General features: G+C 51.1%; 2 protein-coding genes and 1 long non-coding RNA gene across 25 annotated transcripts in view; 1 reads left to right on the top strand and 2 right to left on the bottom strand.

Moving 5' to 3' along the window:
- LOC109567291 (guanine nucleotide-binding protein G(s) subunit alpha isoforms short) overlaps positions 1-20358 on the bottom strand; it is a 66415-nt gene that overhangs the window by 45273 nt on the left and 784 nt on the right. For 4 of the 11 annotated variants that reach the window (XM_070801378.1, XM_070801377.1, XM_070801375.1 and 1 more), the window contains exons 1-3: positions 6910-8893; positions 6564-6645; positions 1111-1178 (exon numbers count right to left, since the gene is read on the bottom strand). The exons of 1 other annotated variant lie outside the window; for it this stretch is intronic. In XM_070801378.1, the coding sequence (XP_070657479.1) occupies positions 1111-1178; positions 6564-6645; positions 6910-8878 (2119 nt within the window). In that variant the 5' untranslated portion in view covers positions 8879-8893. Of the gene's footprint in view, positions 1-1110; positions 1179-2552; positions 2557-6563; positions 6646-6909; positions 8894-20358 lie in introns of those variants that run through there. 6 more of the 11 variants (XM_070801382.1, XM_070801381.1, XM_070801380.1 and 3 more) reach the window with 2 other exon arrangements.
- LOC109567292 (neuroendocrine secretory protein 55) overlaps positions 1-20358 on the bottom strand; it is a 60261-nt gene that overhangs the window by 38090 nt on the left and 1813 nt on the right. The window lies entirely within an intron of this gene.
- Positions 10546-20358, top strand: part of LOC109567293 (uncharacterized) — a 30506-nt gene continuing 20693 nt past the window's right edge. For 3 of the 11 annotated variants that reach the window (XR_011570142.1, XR_011570147.1, XR_011570139.1), the window contains exons 1-2: positions 10546-11663; positions 13238-14315. This is a non-coding gene — a long non-coding RNA (uncharacterized lncRNA). Of the gene's footprint in view, positions 11664-11956; positions 12599-13237; positions 14316-20358 lie in introns of those variants that run through there. The other 8 variants (XR_011570138.1, XR_011570137.1, XR_011570140.1 and 5 more) reach the window with 8 other exon arrangements.

A 20358-nucleotide genomic window follows, 5' to 3' on the forward strand; every position in this document is an offset into this window, starting at 1 on the left:
AAAATCCCACAGCTATAAACTTACCTGAATGAAGGTTCCCTGTAAAAAAAAAAATGTATATATATATATCTTCACAGTCATTTGCAAATTAGCAATCAGTTTGAGGCAAGGCAAAACTGCTCAGAGAGGAAAGAGAAGTGAGGTGCTCTGGTCTTCTGATCAAAGGGAAGAGGTGAAAGCTGGATAAATCAAGTTCTTTTTCCCTTAGAAGAATTGGCGCTGTGTGCTGATATGGAGGTTGGGAAAGCTTGTCTGTGGCACGCCTTCAAAAGTGAGTACGAGAGTTCCCTTCCCATTATCAACTCATTAAGGGAAGTTTAAGGTACTCACTCTGTCCTACACACCAAGTGTGTGTGACAACTTCAGAAACATTGACTGACTCATAATAAATTTGGGATCCGATAACAATTTATGCCTTTATACCTCCCTCCTCGCCCCAATTTGAATCATTAAGAAACGTTCAGTAAGATCTCATGTTCAAGTTCTGTGGGCAGAACTCCACGAGTCAAAAGGCTTGAGAATTCTCCTGAGGTTTAACAAATTACCCTGCAGTGCATTCTTCCTCTAAGGCGGGATGGCAGCGCATGCTCCCTTACGTTCACTGCTCTGTCACAGATCAGTCCCCTACTGTCCTTCTCTGTTACAGCCCCCAGTTGCTGCCTGGGTGAAAGTACTCCAGGAATTCTGACTGGAGGGGGCTGCGCCTCTCAAGGGTTTGCTGTTTGTCAGAGACCAGAGCGTCTCAGGTCTCAGCTGAGCATGTCATCAGCAACCAGGAAAAGTCAAACGTGGGTATTTTTGCGTGTTGTTCCCTACCTCATTCTCGGAGGGTCTTCTCATCTTCCATTCCCAGTGGCTGGCCGCCTTCTCCATCTGGCTGTCGGAAGGAAAACTAGAGACAATCTTTTTTTTTTTTTTTGCATGTGTAATAAGCACAGAGCAATCAGTGCTCAGGACCCCGGGCTCAACCACAGTAGTGATAGGATTTATAGATAAGGGCTAATAAAGAGGAGGAGGTGGGGTGGCGGCAGCGGGGGATCCAAGAGGGGAGTAGATAATGCTTTCTCAGGACAGGTGAAAAATAAGCTCCCACCTCATCTTGTCACTCACCTAACAGTGACTCCACACCATCATAAATGTGTCGGTCTACTGCTTGGGTTGACTCTTGTTTATAAAACCTGTATAAAGAGTGTATTCGGAAATGTTGAGATGGGAAAGACAGGATGGGTGCCTAGGATTTTTAGAATTTTAAGTCTCACAGGGAATACCGTAGACAAAGAAAATAAGCAGTGACTTCCCTGGTGGCTCAGTGGTTAAGACTCTGCGTTGCCAATGCAGGGGGTGTGGATCCGATCCCCGGTAGGGGAACTAAGATCCCACAAGCCAAGAAAATATGAAGCAAACAAGCAAATAAAAACCCTCACTTGGACCAAGGAGAGAAAAACCCAGGAAGACAAGTAGACTCCTAAAAATAATGGCTGCCATTTATCGGACACTTATATGTGCCAAGCACTTAGTTAAAGGCTCCTCTCAGTTTTTAGTACCTGATGCCCATTTTAGACAATGAAGGAAAAGGACACATCCTTCTCTGATTCTTCTGGAAACACCCCTCCCCTCCCTTTTCACAGGCTCCTTGGCCTACGCCAATGGTCAGTTTGTATCTGGGGCTTCCCGTTAGCCTTCCCCAGTTCTATAAAGGCCACTTGGACTAGTTGACCCTTTAGAGGAATCCCAAAGAGAGACCCCGGCCCGACTTTCACCATCTCATGCCCCGCGTGACCATGGGCCAGAACAGGAATCTGATGGAACAAAGACTCTTTCAGTCTCATTCAATGAAATCTGTTGAGGTTGGTGTTAACAGGGCCAGAGTCTGAGTTCCTCTTCTTTGGGGGGGCCACCAGGGCTGGACAGGGTTAATTAGGCTGACCAGTGCTTGCAGTTTCCTCCTCAACTAACTTTTTTCATTGTTAGTGGGGACCCTGTCACATCAATTGGCCCTGCCCTTTCTATTTTGAAAATCCCTACACTTTCAGAGGAATTAGATTTTGAAATGGACAATGGGCATGTTAATTTCACAGTCCATTAGGAAGGCCAAGAGGCACAAGGTGAGCTGGGATGAACTCCACCTCTGACACAGGTTAAAGAACCCAAGAAGTGTAGAGGACAGTTTGCTTTTGCAATCTACACATCTTCCCAAAATCACTTCATGGGGAGGGATTTGGAGGGTCACAGTTCTGCTGGGGGTGAGAGGTACGTTTCATAGGGTGGGGAAATCGACTCTAAAAAGATGCATGGTTGATATGGAGAATTTCAAATCTAGTCAGTTAGGTTACCTTCTCTAAAAAAGATTTCTTTTTTTCTTTTTTGCTTAATATCAACCTTCCTCCATAAAAGTCAAAGGTGATTTCTAAGATTATGCACTGACTCTCACTAAGAAGGAATTAACCCTGACTAAAAGGAAGGAATACTTTTTAAAAAATAATCACTATGAAGAATATTGAGCAAGAGTTATTTTAATAGGGTCATTAGATCCAGGCCAGGAGATTCTAAACAAGTCTATTACACTGGAACACTAAAAATGGAGGGGGCTAGGCATAAAAGCAACTATTTTTAAATGATGATGATGATGATATATATATATATATATTTTTTTTTAATAGAAACCTGAGTAAAGAGAAAAACTTTAGACCTCGCTAACGAATACTTCTGGGGAATTTTTAAAAGACTTTAAGGAAAACCTGCTTTTAAAAAAAGAAGTCCAACAAACAAACTAAGGCAGTGGTGTTGGCAGATGGGTTACAACAAATGTGGAAACAAAATACCACCAGAACAGTGACAGGTATTCCAGAAATGGGGAGGCTCACGTTTCACGGACACACAGTGGACATTTATAAGCAGGGATCTGTCTGGTTCTGGCTATAATTCAGGAAGCAGAAGACTGCTGGACACCTGTCATCCGACAAGGGAATTAGGGAACACACAGCACACTTACAAAACGACGCCTTGTAGCATATCACCGCATTCTGGGGACAAGCAGTGAATTAGAAACTTGAGACTCCCTCACTGATCTTGCAGAGTTGAGCAAAAGTACCTGACATTTAATCACTAGGCTTTTGGTTTATTTGCCTATGAAATGGGGTCCCATCACATTTTTATTGCCCAAGACTGTTGCAAAGGCATTTTAAAAATACAGTAAGAATGTGCTATCATTATGCGTAATCATTACTATTACAGGTTACTAATAACTTTGAAGGCAGTGAAGCTGTTCCTTTTAAGCTGGGGGTGGGGAAGTAAGGAGGTGGGAGGAATAAACAAAAAAGTAACAAACCTTATTTTTTTTTGCTTAATACCAGTTTTCCAAGGTATCTGTAATGTAGGCAAATGATAAAAATTAACATAGCTATATAGAAAAATGGTTTTATTTGAAGGAGAATCTGTAGGAAATTGGATTTTAAAAGGCAAGGAAGAGATTTTTGGCCTGATAAGCCATGACTTTCTCACTGCAGCAAATGACTCAGTGGAGGCATTTTGAATAAGGAAAAAAGGGCTGAACTGAAAAAGGAAAAAAAAAAAAAAAAAGGAAAGGGGTACTCTAGCAGGATGAGATGGAGCCCTCATTGTTGTGCTTGGTGGCATAAATGATCATACAATTGAGAATCACTGTATAAATAAAGTGTCATGGCAGAATAGCCATTATTATATATATAGCATTTACCTGCACAATTTTAATAAATGTAGTAGCTACTAAGAAATTCTAACTTAGCAGTCCCTTCAATTCTTAAAGGAAAATGACAGAATCACCCAAATTAGGTTTCCAAAAAAACATGTTTAAGCCACTGAAATTACTCAGAAAGGCAACAGAAACGTGGAAATAAACCTACCATTGGATAGTGTTGAGTAAGAAATGGGCTTCACTTTTTTTTAGCCATTCTAGAATTTCAGTCATGTTATCGACTATCTAACCATTTATCTTTTTAAGATTCTCTATAATGTGTTTAAGCTGTTTGGGCAATAAAAATGGGGAAGCTATATACACAGAATGCACACACATTGTTAAAGCAGCAGTTGAATCTGTATGTCACAAATTATCAAAAAGATGGTCATTTGGTCTGCATTTTCCGGGGTGGGCATGTACGGATGTCTTATGTGTTAGGATGTAAATATTAGTGAAAACGTTTGTCCTACATGTACATGGGTCTTCACCCTGCCTTCTCTCCCCGTCCCCAATCAGTCATTCAGATCCAGTGGGGTACCTCTCTTGTCACTTCAGCAAAAAAACAAAACAAAACAAAATCTTATCAGATCGCAGCCTGGCTCAACAAGCCACATGGACACGGCAGGCAACCTGGCTTTCTGAATTCAGGTTTTCCTGATAGACAGGGCTCAAGGCTCACTGGACTACACTGCATGCAAAGGTGCTCGACCTGGGTGTAGGGCCAGGGTGATGCAGGTGAGCCCAGCTAATCTTCTTTATAAGGCAAATTTTCTCCCCTGCATCAAAATAAGAGTAAGCAAGGGAAACTTCTAATGTTCTTTAAGGCTCAGCCTCAGACATGGACTGTTTGCTGCAGGGTAGATGTTTGTATAACCTATGGCAGAAGCCTCCAGTCTTGATTTAAGTGGATGATGCTCCCCACCCTAAAGCCCCAGAATAGGGGATTCCGGGAATGGAGCAAAGGAGAATTTAGTGAAGATCTGCTTGAAAGATTTTTACAAATGAGGCAACTGAGGCTGCAGCATGTGAGGGACACTGCCAACTAGGCGTCAAGTGCACACTGTGCCTTGGCTCTCCTGTCTGCCCCTAGTTATGGCCCCTCCCCATCACAGGTGTGCTACCCAGTGCTATGTTTGGAATGTTGACATGGAACTGTTGTGGCAAAATCAGCTGTCCGCAGGAGAAGAACACACTGTCGTTTGAGGCTCTGGGCCTTTAGTGCAGTTAGGGCATCTGAAGTGTAAAACTACCTCCCTCCTGGATGTTTTTGAGGGAAATGATGCTGTCCTTATTTCCCTGGGTGGGCAAGAATAAAATGACCATCACATTTAAAACTGTGACTTGTGAGAAGCACACATCACAATAGCACACAGTTATATGGCACATTACAAAATATTTAACAAATGTAGCACAGCCTGAAAAATTGTAACCTTTAAATTCCTTGAGAGGGCTTAGAGAATAAGCAAAATAAAGAAATTAGGATTGTGGAGTTTCACTTTTGAAATCTTCACTTAAGCCACACATTCAGATCTTTGCTAATTGCTGCTCTGATTAACTGTGGCACAGGAATCAAGACCCAGATTTGAGCTAAGGAGAATCTAGGGGAGGGGGAAGGAGGGAGGGGGACTGGGCGGGGCCAGGGAGGGACTGGGGAGATGCACCAGAGGGTCTTGTTGCGGGGGGAGGAGGAGGCTGTTGGAAAGGTGAGGGGAGGAGGAGGGCGGAGGCCAGGGCCGTCAACGGTATCCTCCCAATGGAATTATTAACAGATCTTTTAATGTTTTTGTATCCCAAGCCCATATGCAGAGGGTCTTACCTTTGAGCCTCTCTGCCCCCAGCTAAAGCTGCTTGAAAAAATTCACATGTAAACATTTACATGTCTCACAGTTTTTTCGCATTTTATCCACACACTTAAAATACACTGGAAGCATGTTTTAAAAAGTTTTATTTTAATTGCATTTCAAACACAAGATGGGCATTCAACTCCCAACGCATAACCTCTCTCTTAGAACCAAGCCCCTCCTACTGTATTTGGTAAACGGGTAAAGGATTGGCTTACCTCAGGCTCTTCCCTAGGTTAAAAAAAAAAATGATTTCATAGTTCTTAAACATAGCCACGCCCATCCCCTGGAACCAGTCCCGGTGTGGTTTGTAGGGTTTTTTTGCCCCTCCTCCCTTCATCCCCCACCAGGTAAGCTGAATGTGTGCAGAATACCAAATTTTTGCGCGCAGCCCCAGATACCTGCGTGTCTGGTTTTCAACCGTAAAGGCGGGAGGGTTTGGCGAACGAATAAGAAGTGAGGAAACGCTTAGCGCAAAGGGGAAAAAAGAGAGAAAGACAGACAGAAAATAGGTTATGGAGGCCGCCCGGAGGCGGCCCCCGCCCCCAGCTCAGCCAGCGGCCCCACATCCTCCCAGGCATCTCCCGCTACTTTCTCAGGCTTTTCGCGCCGCCAGTTTCGCGCCGCCCGCTGCAGAGCGCCAGCGCCAGCACACAGGTACCGCCGGAGTGTTGTGTGTTCACGGAAAGTTTTTGCCCGCGCAATGGCGCAAAACACAAGACAGCCCATTCCCCGGTACAAGTACACAGTCGGCGGGTAATTTAGGGGGTGCCAGGGATGGGGGTTGGAGAACACTTGAGGATACCATGCACAGGCGGACACAATGTGGACACCAATGCACACCCACAACAAGCTGTCTGATACCAGGAAGCTGAGCTGGGCGAGGCAGGGACGCACGTTCTCCATCAACCCCCAACCCACCGATGGCCCCAGCCAGCTAGCATGAGCGACCCCTGAGCGCCCCACCCCCCAGACACCACCACCCCGCCCCGCAGTTCCTGGCTCACCTGAAGCCCCCGCCTTTCTTGCCGTCCCCCACCCCACGACTCGCCGACGTGGTCTTACGATCGCTGGCACTGGTTTGTCCAGCTGGAAACGACCCTCAAGTGTTGTATTGCGCCATGTTTATCTCCCAAAGGGCACACACTCCCCCACCCAAGCCCACCCAAGATCCCTCCCGCTCCCAGGGCAAAGTTAGGGCCCCATGCTGGAACTTTCTGGCAGGTTCTTCCCGCCTCGGCCCAGACACCCCCCTCCCGCCGCCAGGCCCGGAGGCCCATCGGGCAGCCCTGCCACCCGCTCCCGGGGTTCCAGGGTGGCCCTGCTCCCCACGGGCAAAGTCCGCCGCATTACCTAGAAACAGCATGCGCTGCGTATGCGAGTTGTCCATCTTCTTGTTCTGGAGTTGCTTGGTGAACTGGCTGTGTCTCTTCTCGGACCACTTCTGGCCACGCTTCCCCGCGTTTTCCTTGCGGTCCTGTCTGCGCTTCTCCGCCAAGGCAACCTTCTTGACCTTGGGGCTGAAGGAGCCTCTGAACTGGGGGCTCTCGGATCCGAAGACGCAGCCTCGGAAGGCCCTGACGAGGAAGTTGGGGAGCAAGTTGCTCCGGGGCTTTCGGTGGCGGCGGTTTCGCTTGGACGAAAACCAGCGGCGGCATCCGAAGGTCCCATCGTCGGATTCGTCTTCGCTGTCGCTGCTGACCGATATCTGATCGTTGTAGAGGTAGCAGCAGCTGGGCTCTGACCTGCCCCGCCAGGCAGATGCGCGCGGAGGCTGCGGAACAGGCGGATCGGCAGCCTGGATCTCCGGGCTGGGGGGTCTAAGGAAACTGATCTCGGGTCGCGCTCCCGAGGTGGGCTTTGCCCAGGTGATAGGAGTGGCCCGGGGGACGGAGGCTGCCCGGGGGACGGAGGCTGCCCGGGGGACAGTGGCTGCCCGGGGGACAGTGGCTGCCCGGGGGACAGGAGCCGCCCGGCCAACAGGGGCTCCCCTGGTGACAAGAGCGGCTGGGGCTGCCCCAGCGGCAGGAGCGGCTGGGGCGGCAGGGGCGGCAGGAGCGGCTGGGGCAGCAGGAGCGGCAGGGGCTGCTCCGGCGGCAGGGGGTTCTGGAGCAGCCGAGGCTGCCTCGGCGGCTGGAGCGGCCAGTGCTGCCTCGGCGGCGGCGGCAGGGGCTCCGTCCCCGGGATCGGGGACCTTGCCTCCCTCTGCGGCTGTGGTGGCTGAGCCTCCCTCCATCTCGGCTGCTTCTCCCTCGGCTGGGGGTCTCTCTCCCTCTGCTTGCTCTCTCTCAACGGGAGCTCCGGAGACCTCGATGCGCAGATCATCAAGCGCGACTGGGGGGCTGTCCATGTCGCCGGGAGCGTCATCGACCCCAACGGGGGCGCTGCCAACCTCGCGCGGGGGTCTGGAGACCTCCATCGGGGGGCTGTCTCCCGCGAAGTGTGGAAGAGGTCTGACAGCCTCTCGAGATGGGCTGCCGATGATGCCGGGGACCCAGAGGGGGGGCTCGTTCGCGGCGGGAGTGAGGAGGATCGCACTCGAGAACGCGACTGTCGTGATCTGGCTGCCCCCACCGCCGTCGATCTGTGGGATAGCTCGGGGGAGCCCAGGAGGTGGGCTGTCGTTCCCCAAGGCTGCTCCATCAAACTCGAATGGCAGATCCTCCTCGAGGGGAGGGCTGCATCCTCCTCTGATGCCTGCGTTTTCAGGTCTGATGGCTCGGGGCTCCTCGGGAGGAGCCCTGAAGACCACCGAACCTGGGCCTCCTGGAGCAAGGTCTGAGACCTGCAAGGGAGGTTGGTTCTCTCCCTGGTCTGGCTGCTCAAACTCAAAAGGCATAGCTTCTTCTGGTGGAGGGCTGTAGCTTCCCAGGCTTGGAACGGCCTCAGGGGAGGCTCCGGGCTCCATGACCGGTGGGCTGAAGGCCTCAAGGCCTGCACTGGTCCCAGTGGTGTCTCCAGGATGCTCCAGGGTAGGCCAGAAGCTTCCCAAGCTGGCCTGCTCGACCTCGAAGGGCATGGCTTCCTCGGGAGGTGGGCTGTACCCTCCATGGGCTCCAGCTTCCTTGATGGCCTGGCCGAGGTCCTGGAAGTTGGGTCTGGAGACCTCTGGGGGTCCACAGGCTTCGCCTTCAGTCTCGATGGGGATGGGCTCGCTGTGAGGCGGTGGGGTCTCCATCTCTTCGGCTGGGCCAGGCCCAGCACCGGGGGCAGCTGCCCCTGGGGCCTCCAAAGGTGGTTGCTCGGGCTGTTCCCCGAGTTCAGGGGGGTTATTGCGTTGTCCTGACATATTATTGCCGTCGAGGCAGTTGCGCACGCCCATAACACGGTGGCGGCTTCTTAAAATAAACTTGGGGCCCCGTGAGACGGAGCACCCAACCGAACTAGGGTGAAAAAAATATTTTCAAAAAATTTAAATCAAAGTACCAGCTGGAAAGTTCTCCGACCTCACTTTCCAACCCTAGTGAGGTCTAGGGGTTCAGGGGTTCAAGGCCTTGAACCCCAGACCATGGCAAAAACAAGTCTATTTTTGCTGGTTGAGTCTTGGCTCCTTTCTGATCACTTTTTCTCCCCTCAGGCTGCTCCTGCCCCCCCCCCACCACCACCTTTGGCCTTACTTGTCCCCTTCTTTCTCTTTTGCTCAGTCCCAGGCCAGCCCCGCCTGCTTGGATCAGAGGAGCGCGCCGATTCGGTCCGAAAATCGCTCGTCGTGCTCTTTTTCGGCCACCAGAGGACGCAGGTTCAGTGTCGAGATGGCTCTGGGAGCCGGCGCCAGGCTCCGGGAGCCCCAGACTTTGGGTAAGGGGGCTGATGCGCGCAGGCCTCGCAGGGACGTTTTGGCTCCTTCCAGTCCTCTCCCTGACTGATTTGGAGTGTTTCTCCTCTCTTCTCCCCTGGTCAGAGAGAGCGCTCTCCTGCGTTGCAGGACACGTGACGCAAGACGTGGGCCCCGGGCTGCGGGAGCGCAGGAGCTGAACCCCTCCCTCCCAGACCCAACAGACTCTCCTCGGGGGGAGGGGGGACTGCAGGAGTGTTTCGTAACCCCAAACTACCCCTGAACCTCTGAGCCGCAGCCCCCAGCCCTGGGCATCTTCAGATCCTAAGTCCCGAGTCTGGAGCGCAAGGCTTCGGGCGCGTGCAAAGGGGGTGCAGGAGCGCGCGGGGATGCGACAGGTGGTCGTGAGCCCACCGGCGGAGCAGACAAGTGGCGAGGGCAAAGGGGCTGACGAGTGTGAGCATGCAATTTGTTTTTAAAATGTGTTGGGGGTACTTTACATCGCTTCTACGGCTTTTGTTTGCCGGTTGCCGAGGCTGGCTCCTATAAATTAGCACATCAATGTCCCCCATCCCCACCACATTCTGGGGTCTCTGCAGTGGCCTAGGGTGACGCAGGCAGGGTTCTTCCCCGTTCATGGGGACGACGATAAATACAAGGGAGTAAGAGGGTCTTGGGTATCTACTACCAAGACCCTCCCAAGCGGTAGCTGCCGCGGCACGGAACTGGGGGTTGCGGGACGCACACAGGGACCCCACAGACTGAAGGCCCCAGAGTTCCAGAGGTCCTGTTGTTCTGGGAAAGGGCTAAATGGAATTTCAGTTGAGATTTATGGCCGGTTTAAGGTGGTCTCAGAGACTGAAAAACCCCGTGCGCACCGAACCCAAAGATACAAACCGTGCCGTGCGGGCAGCTGCGACCGCTGTGCGCTTGTTCCCCGCTTCGGGCACCGGCTGCGGGGTTGATCAGTCAGCTCCTCTAGCCCCTCTCCAGCCCCCTTCAAGTTCTTCTCGTCTCACTATGGGTCCCCCAGAACAGCTGCTTTACTTTTCGAATGCCTGAGCCCGCTGAGGCGGCACTAAGTCCGGCCACAAACCCGGCACTCGTCCGGCTTGAGCTCCCATCGCCGTCGCTGTAGTGCGTGGTGGGCTCAGAGCCGGCAGGGATAAATGCAAACACCACCTGGGTGGGCTTGGCGTGTGCATGGACACAGATCAAGGTTTGGGGGTCTGCGGAGGGATTTGAGCCCCAGGAAAAATTTGCTGCGTGTGGTTCATGTAAGACCCGGGACTCAAGCATATCTGTCTCGCCAGTGGGTGACATGGACCCATGAGCCACTTTTAGATGGAAGGTAGCTGGGCAAGAAGGAGGTGATCACTTGGCCTTAGGGCGTGGGGAGGGATGGCGGGGTACGTGCAAGGTGGGCTGCGGCAAGCGGGGCGCATCGCTTAGGTCGCATCGCCTGGATCGCTGTATCTACGAGCCACAGTCAGGCGAACCACGTACGCACACACACTGCCACCTCGCTAAACCTAACACATCCCTCTTTGAACGAGGGGGTCAGAGCCACCGCGCATCACTGCCCCCCCGTAAACCACCACCCATGCGGATGAGCTGTGCCGAGGAAAACTGACAAAGTCGGACCCCGGGTAACGTTTGGAGCCCCCCACCCCCACCCCAAGGGCGTATAATCTCAGCTCTTCGGGTCAACACACTTCCAAGTACCAACACTGAACTTTGGTCCAAACTTTGGACAACTACCCCCACACGTAACGGCTCAACCTTTTGAGCATCCACGGAATGTGCCAACTGGGTCGCAACAGTCAACTCACTCCCCTCCGACCCCAGTGCTGGGTCAGCCATTGGGCTGGGGTCACGCCAATCAAGGCTGCCTAGCGAATGAGCGGGGGGCGTCAGACCGGAAACCGGATATGAGTGGGAGGTCCAATAGGGGGCGCCGCGTTGGAACGCCCTAAGAGGTTGTGCCGCTGGGGTGGTTAAGAGCGGTTGGTGGGCGGGCGTATGGCGGCCAGGCCTGGGCTGCCACGAGGCCGGCTGGCGCTGTGGGGTCACTTCCTGATGCCCCAGGTCACCGAGGCTGAAAGGGGAGGTGGGGTCTCTCAGGGAGCAGCCCTCGTTCTCGCTGATGGCGGTGGGCAAACCCCTAAGAGGGATCCGCTGCCAGGGCGAGGCGAGGAGGCGGCGAAGGGCCTGCAGGTAGAGGGCCAAGACCCTGAGGAGAGAGGGGGCTCACTGCCCCGATGCAGAGGAACAGCCCCAGATGGATAAGGAGTTGAGGTCGTGGGGATGCTGAGCCCTGCCGAAGTGGAAGGTCAGTAGGCGTCGCGGTTTGGAGCCTCAAGGAGGCCGCGATGGGGGCCCTAAAGGGACGGTTTACACTCGCCAGGCCTCGCGCGCAGCCCACGTCACCGAGGCTCTTTCCTACAGCACCGTTCAACAGGAATGGGTGCAGAGTGTCTGTTCTGCATCCCCAGGAGCCTGTAGCACCTGGATTATTTGCCAGGAGAGCACACGCACTGATGGGATGAGGATCAGGCCGACAGTATCTTCCTTCCTAGAGGCTAAGCAACATAAAAATGAAAGAAAAGACCCCTCAACTGGGGCGGGGGCGGGGGCGGGGGGGACTTTGATGGAGAAAATGGAGTTGCAGATGGGCCTCCACGAAGGGATGGATGGCTAGGCTGTGAGCAAAAGTGGGGGGATGGGAGACTTCGGCCTACCACGAACAAAGATCCAATAGTAAGAAACGTGGCACACGGCTAGATAAAGAGAACAGGTCACCCGGCCGGGCCTGGGGGAACAGTGGGAGAGAGAAGCAGGGAATACTGATAGTGTTTCTCTGAGGATGCCATGGAATAGCAGGGCAAGCAGTTTGGAGGCTTCTTTGGTAGGAAATGGAACAGATATTGAACTTTTTTTTTTTTAATCCTCCAAGTGAGGATTTGAGCCTTGTTTTAGGGCGGGATTGGGGAAGTGTGGAGGATGGCCCTGCCGAAGAGAACAAAGGAGGCCCTGGCCGGTCATGACCTTTAAGGGAGAGAGAAACAGGCACAGTGAAGGAGGCAAGAAGACTGGAGGAAGGGACTCAGAGGGATCCCAGAGGACCCTCCAGCAACTCCCCGGTGCAACATGCAAGGGGCAGGGGAGCCCAGGTCTGGCACCTGGGATGGAGAAGTCAGGACCTGGAGAAAAGCTGGCATGGTGCCTAGCCAGTCTGGTTTTGGACCTGACAGAGGGGAGAAGGAGGTACAGTCTGGGTGGAGATTTCTTTCAGCCTATTATTTAGGAGGACGGGACCAAAGTCAAGACAAGACCCCAAATTCAAAGTGACAGTTATCCTTATTAGGATATGAAATCACTCGATCAGATAAAATCTTCAAGGGGAGAAATAAATTTGGTGATAGACTCTCAAACACTTGGAGCACTGGAGAGAAAAAGGGGGGACATAACAGGAAAGAGTGTTGGGCCTAGGAAGGGCCGGGTGGGAGCCGCCAGAGGGAAGAATTTAAGAATTGGTCAGCATAGCTCGTCTAGATGGCGGTTTCTCTGCCTTTACACAAGTTGCCTTCTGGGGCCAGGGAGTTCTGTGCTGTGGGGACTGTCCTGGGCACTGGAGGATGTCTAGGAGCATCCCTGGCCTCTACCCACTAGATGCCAGTAGCATCCCCTTCGTTGTAGCAACCAAAAATGTCTCTAAATTTTGCCAAGTGTCTTCTGGGAGGCAAAACCACCCCCAGTTGAAACCACTGCTGTGGGCTGAGAAAGGACCCTTAGACTCAAGTAGCAATTACCTTAATTTGAAGGTAAATTAGGATCAGGAAGAAAAGATTGCGGCATTTAATTCCAGTGTCCCCCTTTTGTCCACTCTTGTTTATTTCACTGTAGTGACTGGCTACCAGAATCTGAAAACCCCAAATCTCTTGGATGAGTGGGGATCAGAGCTGAAGCTTCATCACAAATCAGAAGTGGGACTTGAGAGACTAGCAGAAGAGTAGCCAGATGTTGGAAGAGCTGGCTAACCTGAAAGGCAGCTGGGTAGCCTCGCCACAGGGACCCAAGACACCCATATGGTAAGAGCTGGGGGTGATCAGCTGAGAGGGGCTAACTGGTGGCCACTCAGATTGGTGGGACTGTCTGGCGAGCCCATTCAGGGCTGGTGACCTTGTTGGCCAAGATAGAAACATGGCCTTGACCTGGATGGAGGTGGCCAGAGGGCACAGTTTTTAAGATCTGCCACTATGATTTTATAATTGCAAAGTATCACCTTAGGCATCGATTTCCAATTCTGAATGGATTTCTATCAGGGAAAAGGTAAATATTTTTAGAAATGAGCACGAAGGAGGAAGGAACATTAGTTAATGGGTTCATGTAGCCCAGAAGAGGAAGGCAGAGACTAGGGAGGGTGCCTGAAGAAAGACTGAACTGGGGTGAAGCTGCAGGCTGGGGTTTGGCGCCCACCCAGCAGGGCTTGTGCTAGGGTCTGCAGTGAAATGGTACTCTGAGAGGAGGAAAGCCTGGGCTGTCAGAAGCTAGCTGGAGGTTTCTTGAAAATTGTGTATCCTCAACTACTTAAAAAGAATAGGGTTTCTACACTTCATGCATTGAGAAAGGATGGGAAATACTACACATGTTTCAGTCAAACACTGCGTTTCTAAGGAAGTCAGTCTGTTCAGACCTGACAGCCCAGGTGCCACAGGAGTGATGAGCTGGCTTTCTGTAAAGAAGTAACCCCAAATGGAAAGACAGTATTTCTTCACTGTTGACTCTTAAACGGCACCAATGTCACCTGCAGGGACGTGGCCCCCTTCCTTGGCGGCCCCACATGACTCCCTGCCCGCCCGCCCACCAACTCCGTCTTCTGCTCTATTGACGCCTCCATGGCAGCACACGTCATAATCAGTGAACGATCGTCAGTGTACTTACGTCTGGAAGTTCTTCTTCATTGCTAAAGCCTATCCAGACTGTAAGTAGCTGCCTATCAGCTTTCTGTTTTAGTTCATCCCTGTATCCAATAAAGAGAAAGCAAAGTGGAAAAGGGTCCCTTGAGAGGGAGGAGAGGTAGGCAAGAGAGAAGAGAGCAGAAACCAGGACAAATTAACGATCCCTCTTCCTCTGGTGGTGGCATTTCCTCCCGGAAGGTGGGGGGATGCTTGGCAGTGGGGCAGTTTGCAAAGCCTTCTCTGCAGCCCCCATGTGTCATTAGCTGGCAGTGGGTTACTGTCAGGTGAGGAAAGGAGAATCTTTTCACCAGTTGTGAGGAAAAGGCAAAGGCAGAAATGAAAGGACAAAGGGAAGAGAATTCAGGCAACGATTATGTTTCTCAGCCTCCCAGTGACAAATGTTTTCTGAGTGCTGACTGAGTAGCAATAAGACTTTGATGCTGTTCAATTAATTACTGTTCAATTAGGACTCGCTGTGCCCATCCTTTTACCTCCCAGCATCTCCTCTGCCAGCCTCAGCCGGTGGAGGCAGCAGCAGTCTACTGCTGTCTGCAGAAGGGTCTGCGTGACCAAGCTATTTCAGCAAATGCCAAGTGCAGGGAAAATGTCTCCAGTGGATGAGGCTCAGGAGCAGGCGCAGAGCGGATGTTACAGACAATGGCAGCCAGAGGTGTGAAAAGACTTGATCTCAGATTAAAAAGCCCCAGGGACCAAGGATTCCCACCAAGAATCCAGCCCTCTTCGTTCAGCTAGCCCCTTCGTTCAGCTCATTAGCTGTCCTTGGTGGCCCTGATCTTGGAACGGCCACCCCATTCTGCAGCCAGACACGAGGCTGGCACCTGACCCCCTTGGGCTTGTAGGGTGGGTCCAGACATTCTTTACAGCCACCTGGACGGAGCTGTGGATTCCTCCTCTAGGCTGGCTGATGGTGCAGCTGAGAATTCCAGGGGAGGAAGTGGCTATTCCAGATTAGAGGAACAATGTCACCCTGGAACGGGGACTAAGAGGGGCAAAAGTTGGGGGTAGGAATGGTGGGAGGAAATCCCAGAAGAGACATTTGGCTTTAGTGGAAGCTCTATTTGAAATTTCGGTAATTCTTGGTGGAAATTCCAGGCCCCGAGGGGCTTCTTGGCTGCATGAGTTATTCCTCTTGACTTTGTAAGGGGAATGGTATATTTCACCTTTGTGCACAACCTCAATTACCCAGAGCAAAGTCTCCTAATGAAATCTAATTGAGACAGCAACATAAGCCAGGGCACTCAGAAGCCGGCTCTTGCCTGGGGGAGGAGAAATTTGTCTTCTTCAGCTTGGGGGTGGGTGGGGGGCAGTCTTGGACTCTGTGATCCTCACACCCCTCAAGTTTGAGATTCAGGGACTCTCCCTGATCCAGAATCCAGGACTTAGGATTTAAACCATATAAAGCAAGGTTTCCTAGGTTGTAAATCTTCCCATTTGATTGAAGCATTTGAGGTGTATATATGACAGCTCGACTGCATCTATGAAATTGAAATTTCTGGGCCAGGCCTGTAAGAGACTCTCAGGGGGACAGTGACTGTAGGGTGACTAACCCACCGTCACCCTCAGCTGTGAAAAACGCTCTTCCTAATACTAAGCTGATGTTGAAGACTGCCATGGAGGCTCCTCTAAACCTTTTCCTCCCCAAATCTCTTGCTTCAGCCTGTTCTTTCTAGCCGTAACACAGGTTTTGTGATCCCCATCTCCAAACCTCAGCCTCCTTTCTTCTCAGGTGTCTCATCTCCCTCCATCTTTCCTTTTTCCTTTGACTTCCCCTACACTTTCCTTTTGTAGTCCTCAAATCTCCCACTGAATTACAGCACTGCATGCCCTGGAATGGGGAGGTGGGGGTGCTGCAGTGCCAGCTCCTCTCAGGTGTCCTGCATTTATTGGCTGGGTGCTTTCAGCAGGTGACAGTGGCCCCGCACTGCATACTCTTGGCCTTGGAAGAACTAAGTCACTAGGCTGTTCACTTGGACTTCTCTGCCATGTGAATTCACTAGCACCAGTATCGGGGGTCTTGGGGGAAAAAACATGAGATTTAAAGAAAACAAACATCAGTAAAATTCATGTTATATATAGCCTTGTAATACGTAGCCCCCCCCCAACAAGGTTAAAATACAGAACAAAAATGGGATGTTAAATCACTTAATTTGACATAAATTAGTTTTTCTTAAACACTTTTAAAAAAACAATCTCATGCATTTGCAACAGAGTTAAGATTGGTTTGGGGGAGAGTGCAAAAAAACCTTAGCTATTCCAGGAGCCCACAGTAGAGAGGCAGATACATGGTGTATCTCTGAATCTGTGGTATTCACATTTCATGAATGAGGACTAATTCAGGAAAAAAATGTCTGAAAAAGCTCCTGGGAGGGAACGATCATGGGGGAGGGGGGGGGGGAGAAGGTTGAAAGAAAACTGGTTTATCCTAATTAGCTGCAGCCTCTGAGCCAATTTTTCAGGTCAGTCCTCATCAGGACACTTTTAAGTGTTACTAGAACATATACTCTGCACTTGTGGTCAGTTTGAGGTTGGGAGTATTTGTCTGCTGTCTCCCCAAACGGCGAGCATCTCCAGGCTGCCTGCCCCCACCCTGAAAAGCCTATCTTCTGACCCTGCGATGAAGGAGGGCAGATGAGCAACAGCACACCTACAACAGACAGTAACTCTTAAGCTTAACAGCTGCTCTTCAGAAATCTAGGCACCCACCCCACCCCCCATCCTTGTTAGTAAGAGGTTGTGGTGGAATCCCGAATTCTCTAACCTGTCTGCCTGAATTCTCTAAATCCTATTTACGGATTTTTTTTTTTTTTTCTGACTTGCTTCTGCACCATTTTTGCCCCTAATGCAAAATCAGATTTGAGAAAATCAAATTAGACAAACACAAAAGAGAAAGAATTCTTCACAACTGGTGTTTTTATTTTATCAACCTTTCATTTGGGGAGGTGGGGCTCCTTTAGCATTAAAATCATTGATCTGAGTCAAACTGGGAAACTCTGGGCTTTACTTAGTCACCCTGCAGGTACTGGGAGCAGAAAGGGATGCTAGGACCCACTCTTCAGCTCCTTCATGTTCCATATGAAGAAACTGAGGCAGAGACCACTGGGCCTGACCTCAGCCTGCAGGCAGGTGTGGTCGATGAGCCTGAGGTCTTAGACCCAGCTGTCCAGCTCTGGGGCATCAGAATTTAGAAAACAGCGACATTAATGGCAAACCCGAAGAACAGGATGAGGAATTCCAGCCCTCATTCTAAAACGGGATTAAAGATGTAATTTGAGAATCTCATTGCCTTTTTGCTGGACAATTTTTAAGGGAAGGGCAGTCCTTGAGTTGGCATATGACATCACTCTGGAAGTTTGATTTGATTATAGTGATTTGTTTGTAATCTTTCTGTTAAGAGACATACTTTCCCAGCCACCAAGATTTTTGCTCAGTTTCCTCTCTGTAGCCTCCCTTTACCTGAAGCGCAGTGATAATATAGAAAAACTGAGTAAAATCCATGCATTTTTTTTTAAAGCTCATTTCTTACCAACCTTGACGTTTCAGCTTTCTTCCTCATTAAACCTTCTATCAAAACTGCTAAAACTGAGGCTAAAGAGTAAAGGGGTGATAGCAGTTCCAGGGGAAAAGTTTCTAGTGCATTAAACAGACATTATCTTAAAACAATTCCAAACTTTAAAATTCCCAATTCCCGAATTCTGATAAACACAGATTAAATGTTTTCTTTGCCAAACCTCAGAAATAAACCTGCATCAGATTGTTGACACCACACAGTATTTGAACACTGATGCATGATTTTCCAACTCAAGTTCACTTAAAAGAACACTTTTGTCCAAGAAAAAGCACATTTTTATTAAGCAAATGATTAATGTAGCAAAACAAAAAATCCTGAATATTGGAGCAGACCATTTAACCAGCTTTATTTTACTAGTTTTCCCTTCCTCTTCCTTTCTTCCTCTCCAGTTGAAACCTAGTAACTGGCTGGTAATTCACCCCTGTGGTCAACTCTAAGGGCTGCTTTTTGGGAGCCAATTTCCTAAATTGCAAGGGCAAATAAGGCCATTCAAATGCTAATACCTCAGTGCTGCAGGGCAAGACAAAGGGCTAGTTGGGAGACGAGAGAGTGGGGAATGCTTGGAGAACTTGCCAGAAACGCTTCTGGCAGAGAAAGGCAGCTAAACACCAGTGCCGTAGGTAGAAAGAGGGCTTTTTGAATCCTGTGTGTAGCAAAAGCCCCTCTCCGTGGGGTGGGGGTCCTCCTCACAGGGGTTTGGTATGTTCCTCAGGTGTTCTGTATGTTCCTAATGACTCTTCCACCCTGGAATCAGGATGGAAGGAGGGAGGGGGTGGGGGAAGGGAACTGAGTGGGGGGAGGGTAACAGGTTTTCTCTATCAGGTAGTTCATGGAGGAATGTCTGAAAGATGGCCCACAGTGCGTTCCTGGAAGGGGGGACCCAGCCGCCCCAACTAACCTGGTAAAATGCCTACAGTTAAGAAAGTCACCCTCTCCCGCGCAGGCTTCTGTTTAAAAAACAGCCCGAGACTGGGGTGACAGGTGTGGGCGTTGCACTGAAGACTTTTTTTTCAACTTTTATATGCTAAAGCAACATGTTTCTCTAATGGAAAACCCAGCTCTGCAGGAAAACAGTTCCCCTAGACTCCAACCTGGGAGGGCAGCCCCCACACTGAAAAGCCAAGGGCATCCTGACCGCAGCCGCCTATTCACCAGAGACCTTTTACTGGGTGAGCTCAGGCTTCCAAGACATCAACAGAGAAAAAGCCAGCACGTCCAATGCCTCCAATAGGAACACTGCGCCGCCGTTTTTACACTAAGTAGAAACGTTAGCTTTGGGGACCCCCATTTCACCTAGGTAGTTTAATGCTTTCAAGCCAAAGACAGGGCATGCCGGACCCCCAAGTCCTAGGCAGCCTCCAGACTTCTGGACACTTACCCCGCTGCCCAAGGAAGCCCCCTCGCCGCTGTTTACTAGGTAAGATCAGGGCAGCATCCAAGAGCTATTAGTCAGCGCCGCAGCCCACCAGAGCTAAGTTTTGGGGCTGCGCGACGCCTTCCCCCGGGCGGAGACCTGGAAGGAAGACCCCTTAAGATATGTTCTGAATATACGCCGAAACCTTATTTTAGGAGTCTAAGAACCCGACCCGCCTTTTCAAGTTTCCAAACGCCTCACTTTCCCCCCAAATTCTTCTCATCTGAATAGCTCAAACCGGCACCAAACGAGACGAACGCGCACCAAGAAAAAGATCAATTTCCAAATCGGGGGAGGTTTTGTAAATACATTTTCACTAACCAGTCTCTCCCCCCAGGATTGGCGAGAAAGGCACACTTTACGCACCGAAGATGCGTTACCGGATTGCGGCCGTTTCCGTGCTCCAGCTTTGCCTTCAGGTTACAGATTCCAAACTTAGCCCCACCCGAGCCAAAAATGGCCGGTACGTGCCGCCTGCCCTCCCCTCCCTGAGGCTGCCGTAGCCTCTGGCCCTTTCCTTCTCTCAACTAACTGCCCAGGGACTTGCGGCGGCTCCTACACCTTTCCCCAGCTCGGCGGGTGCTGCGCTCTTTCGGAATGCGCTCTTTGGCTATGCGCTCTTTACGGGTGCGTTGTGGGGTTCCCTGATGATAGGCGCGACTCCGTCTCCAGCCTGTTCCTTGTTCCGCTTTACCTTTCGGCTCGTGACCACCTCGCTGACTTTTTAGCTACTATCTAACATCCCCAGGCAGCTGCGCAAAAAGCCCGGGACCTCTCCAGCCAAGATGTATCCAGCGTCGCCATCAGACCAGCTGCGCCAAAAGGTTGGCGATACCGCGACACGACTGTGTCCGTGCCCCCAACCCGGGTAGCCCGTCGGGCACCTCCTGAGACTCCCGTACCTCCTCTGCTTGCCCTCCAAGCACAGGTGATTCGTGGGAAACCGCCGGCTGGCTCGGAGAGGTCGGCTACGAGGCGCACAGGCAGGTGCGCACGCTCTTTGCAGCGGTCTCTGGCCCCGCGAGCGCCCGGGGACGGGCTGTGGCGGCCAGGACTGGCGCAC

The sequence above is a fragment of the Bos indicus genome, chromosome 13 (genome assembly GCF_029378745.1).
Source record: "Bos indicus isolate NIAB-ARS_2022 breed Sahiwal x Tharparkar chromosome 13, NIAB-ARS_B.indTharparkar_mat_pri_1.0, whole genome shotgun sequence".
NCBI classification, from domain to species: Eukaryota; Metazoa; Chordata; class Mammalia; order Artiodactyla; family Bovidae; genus Bos; species Bos indicus.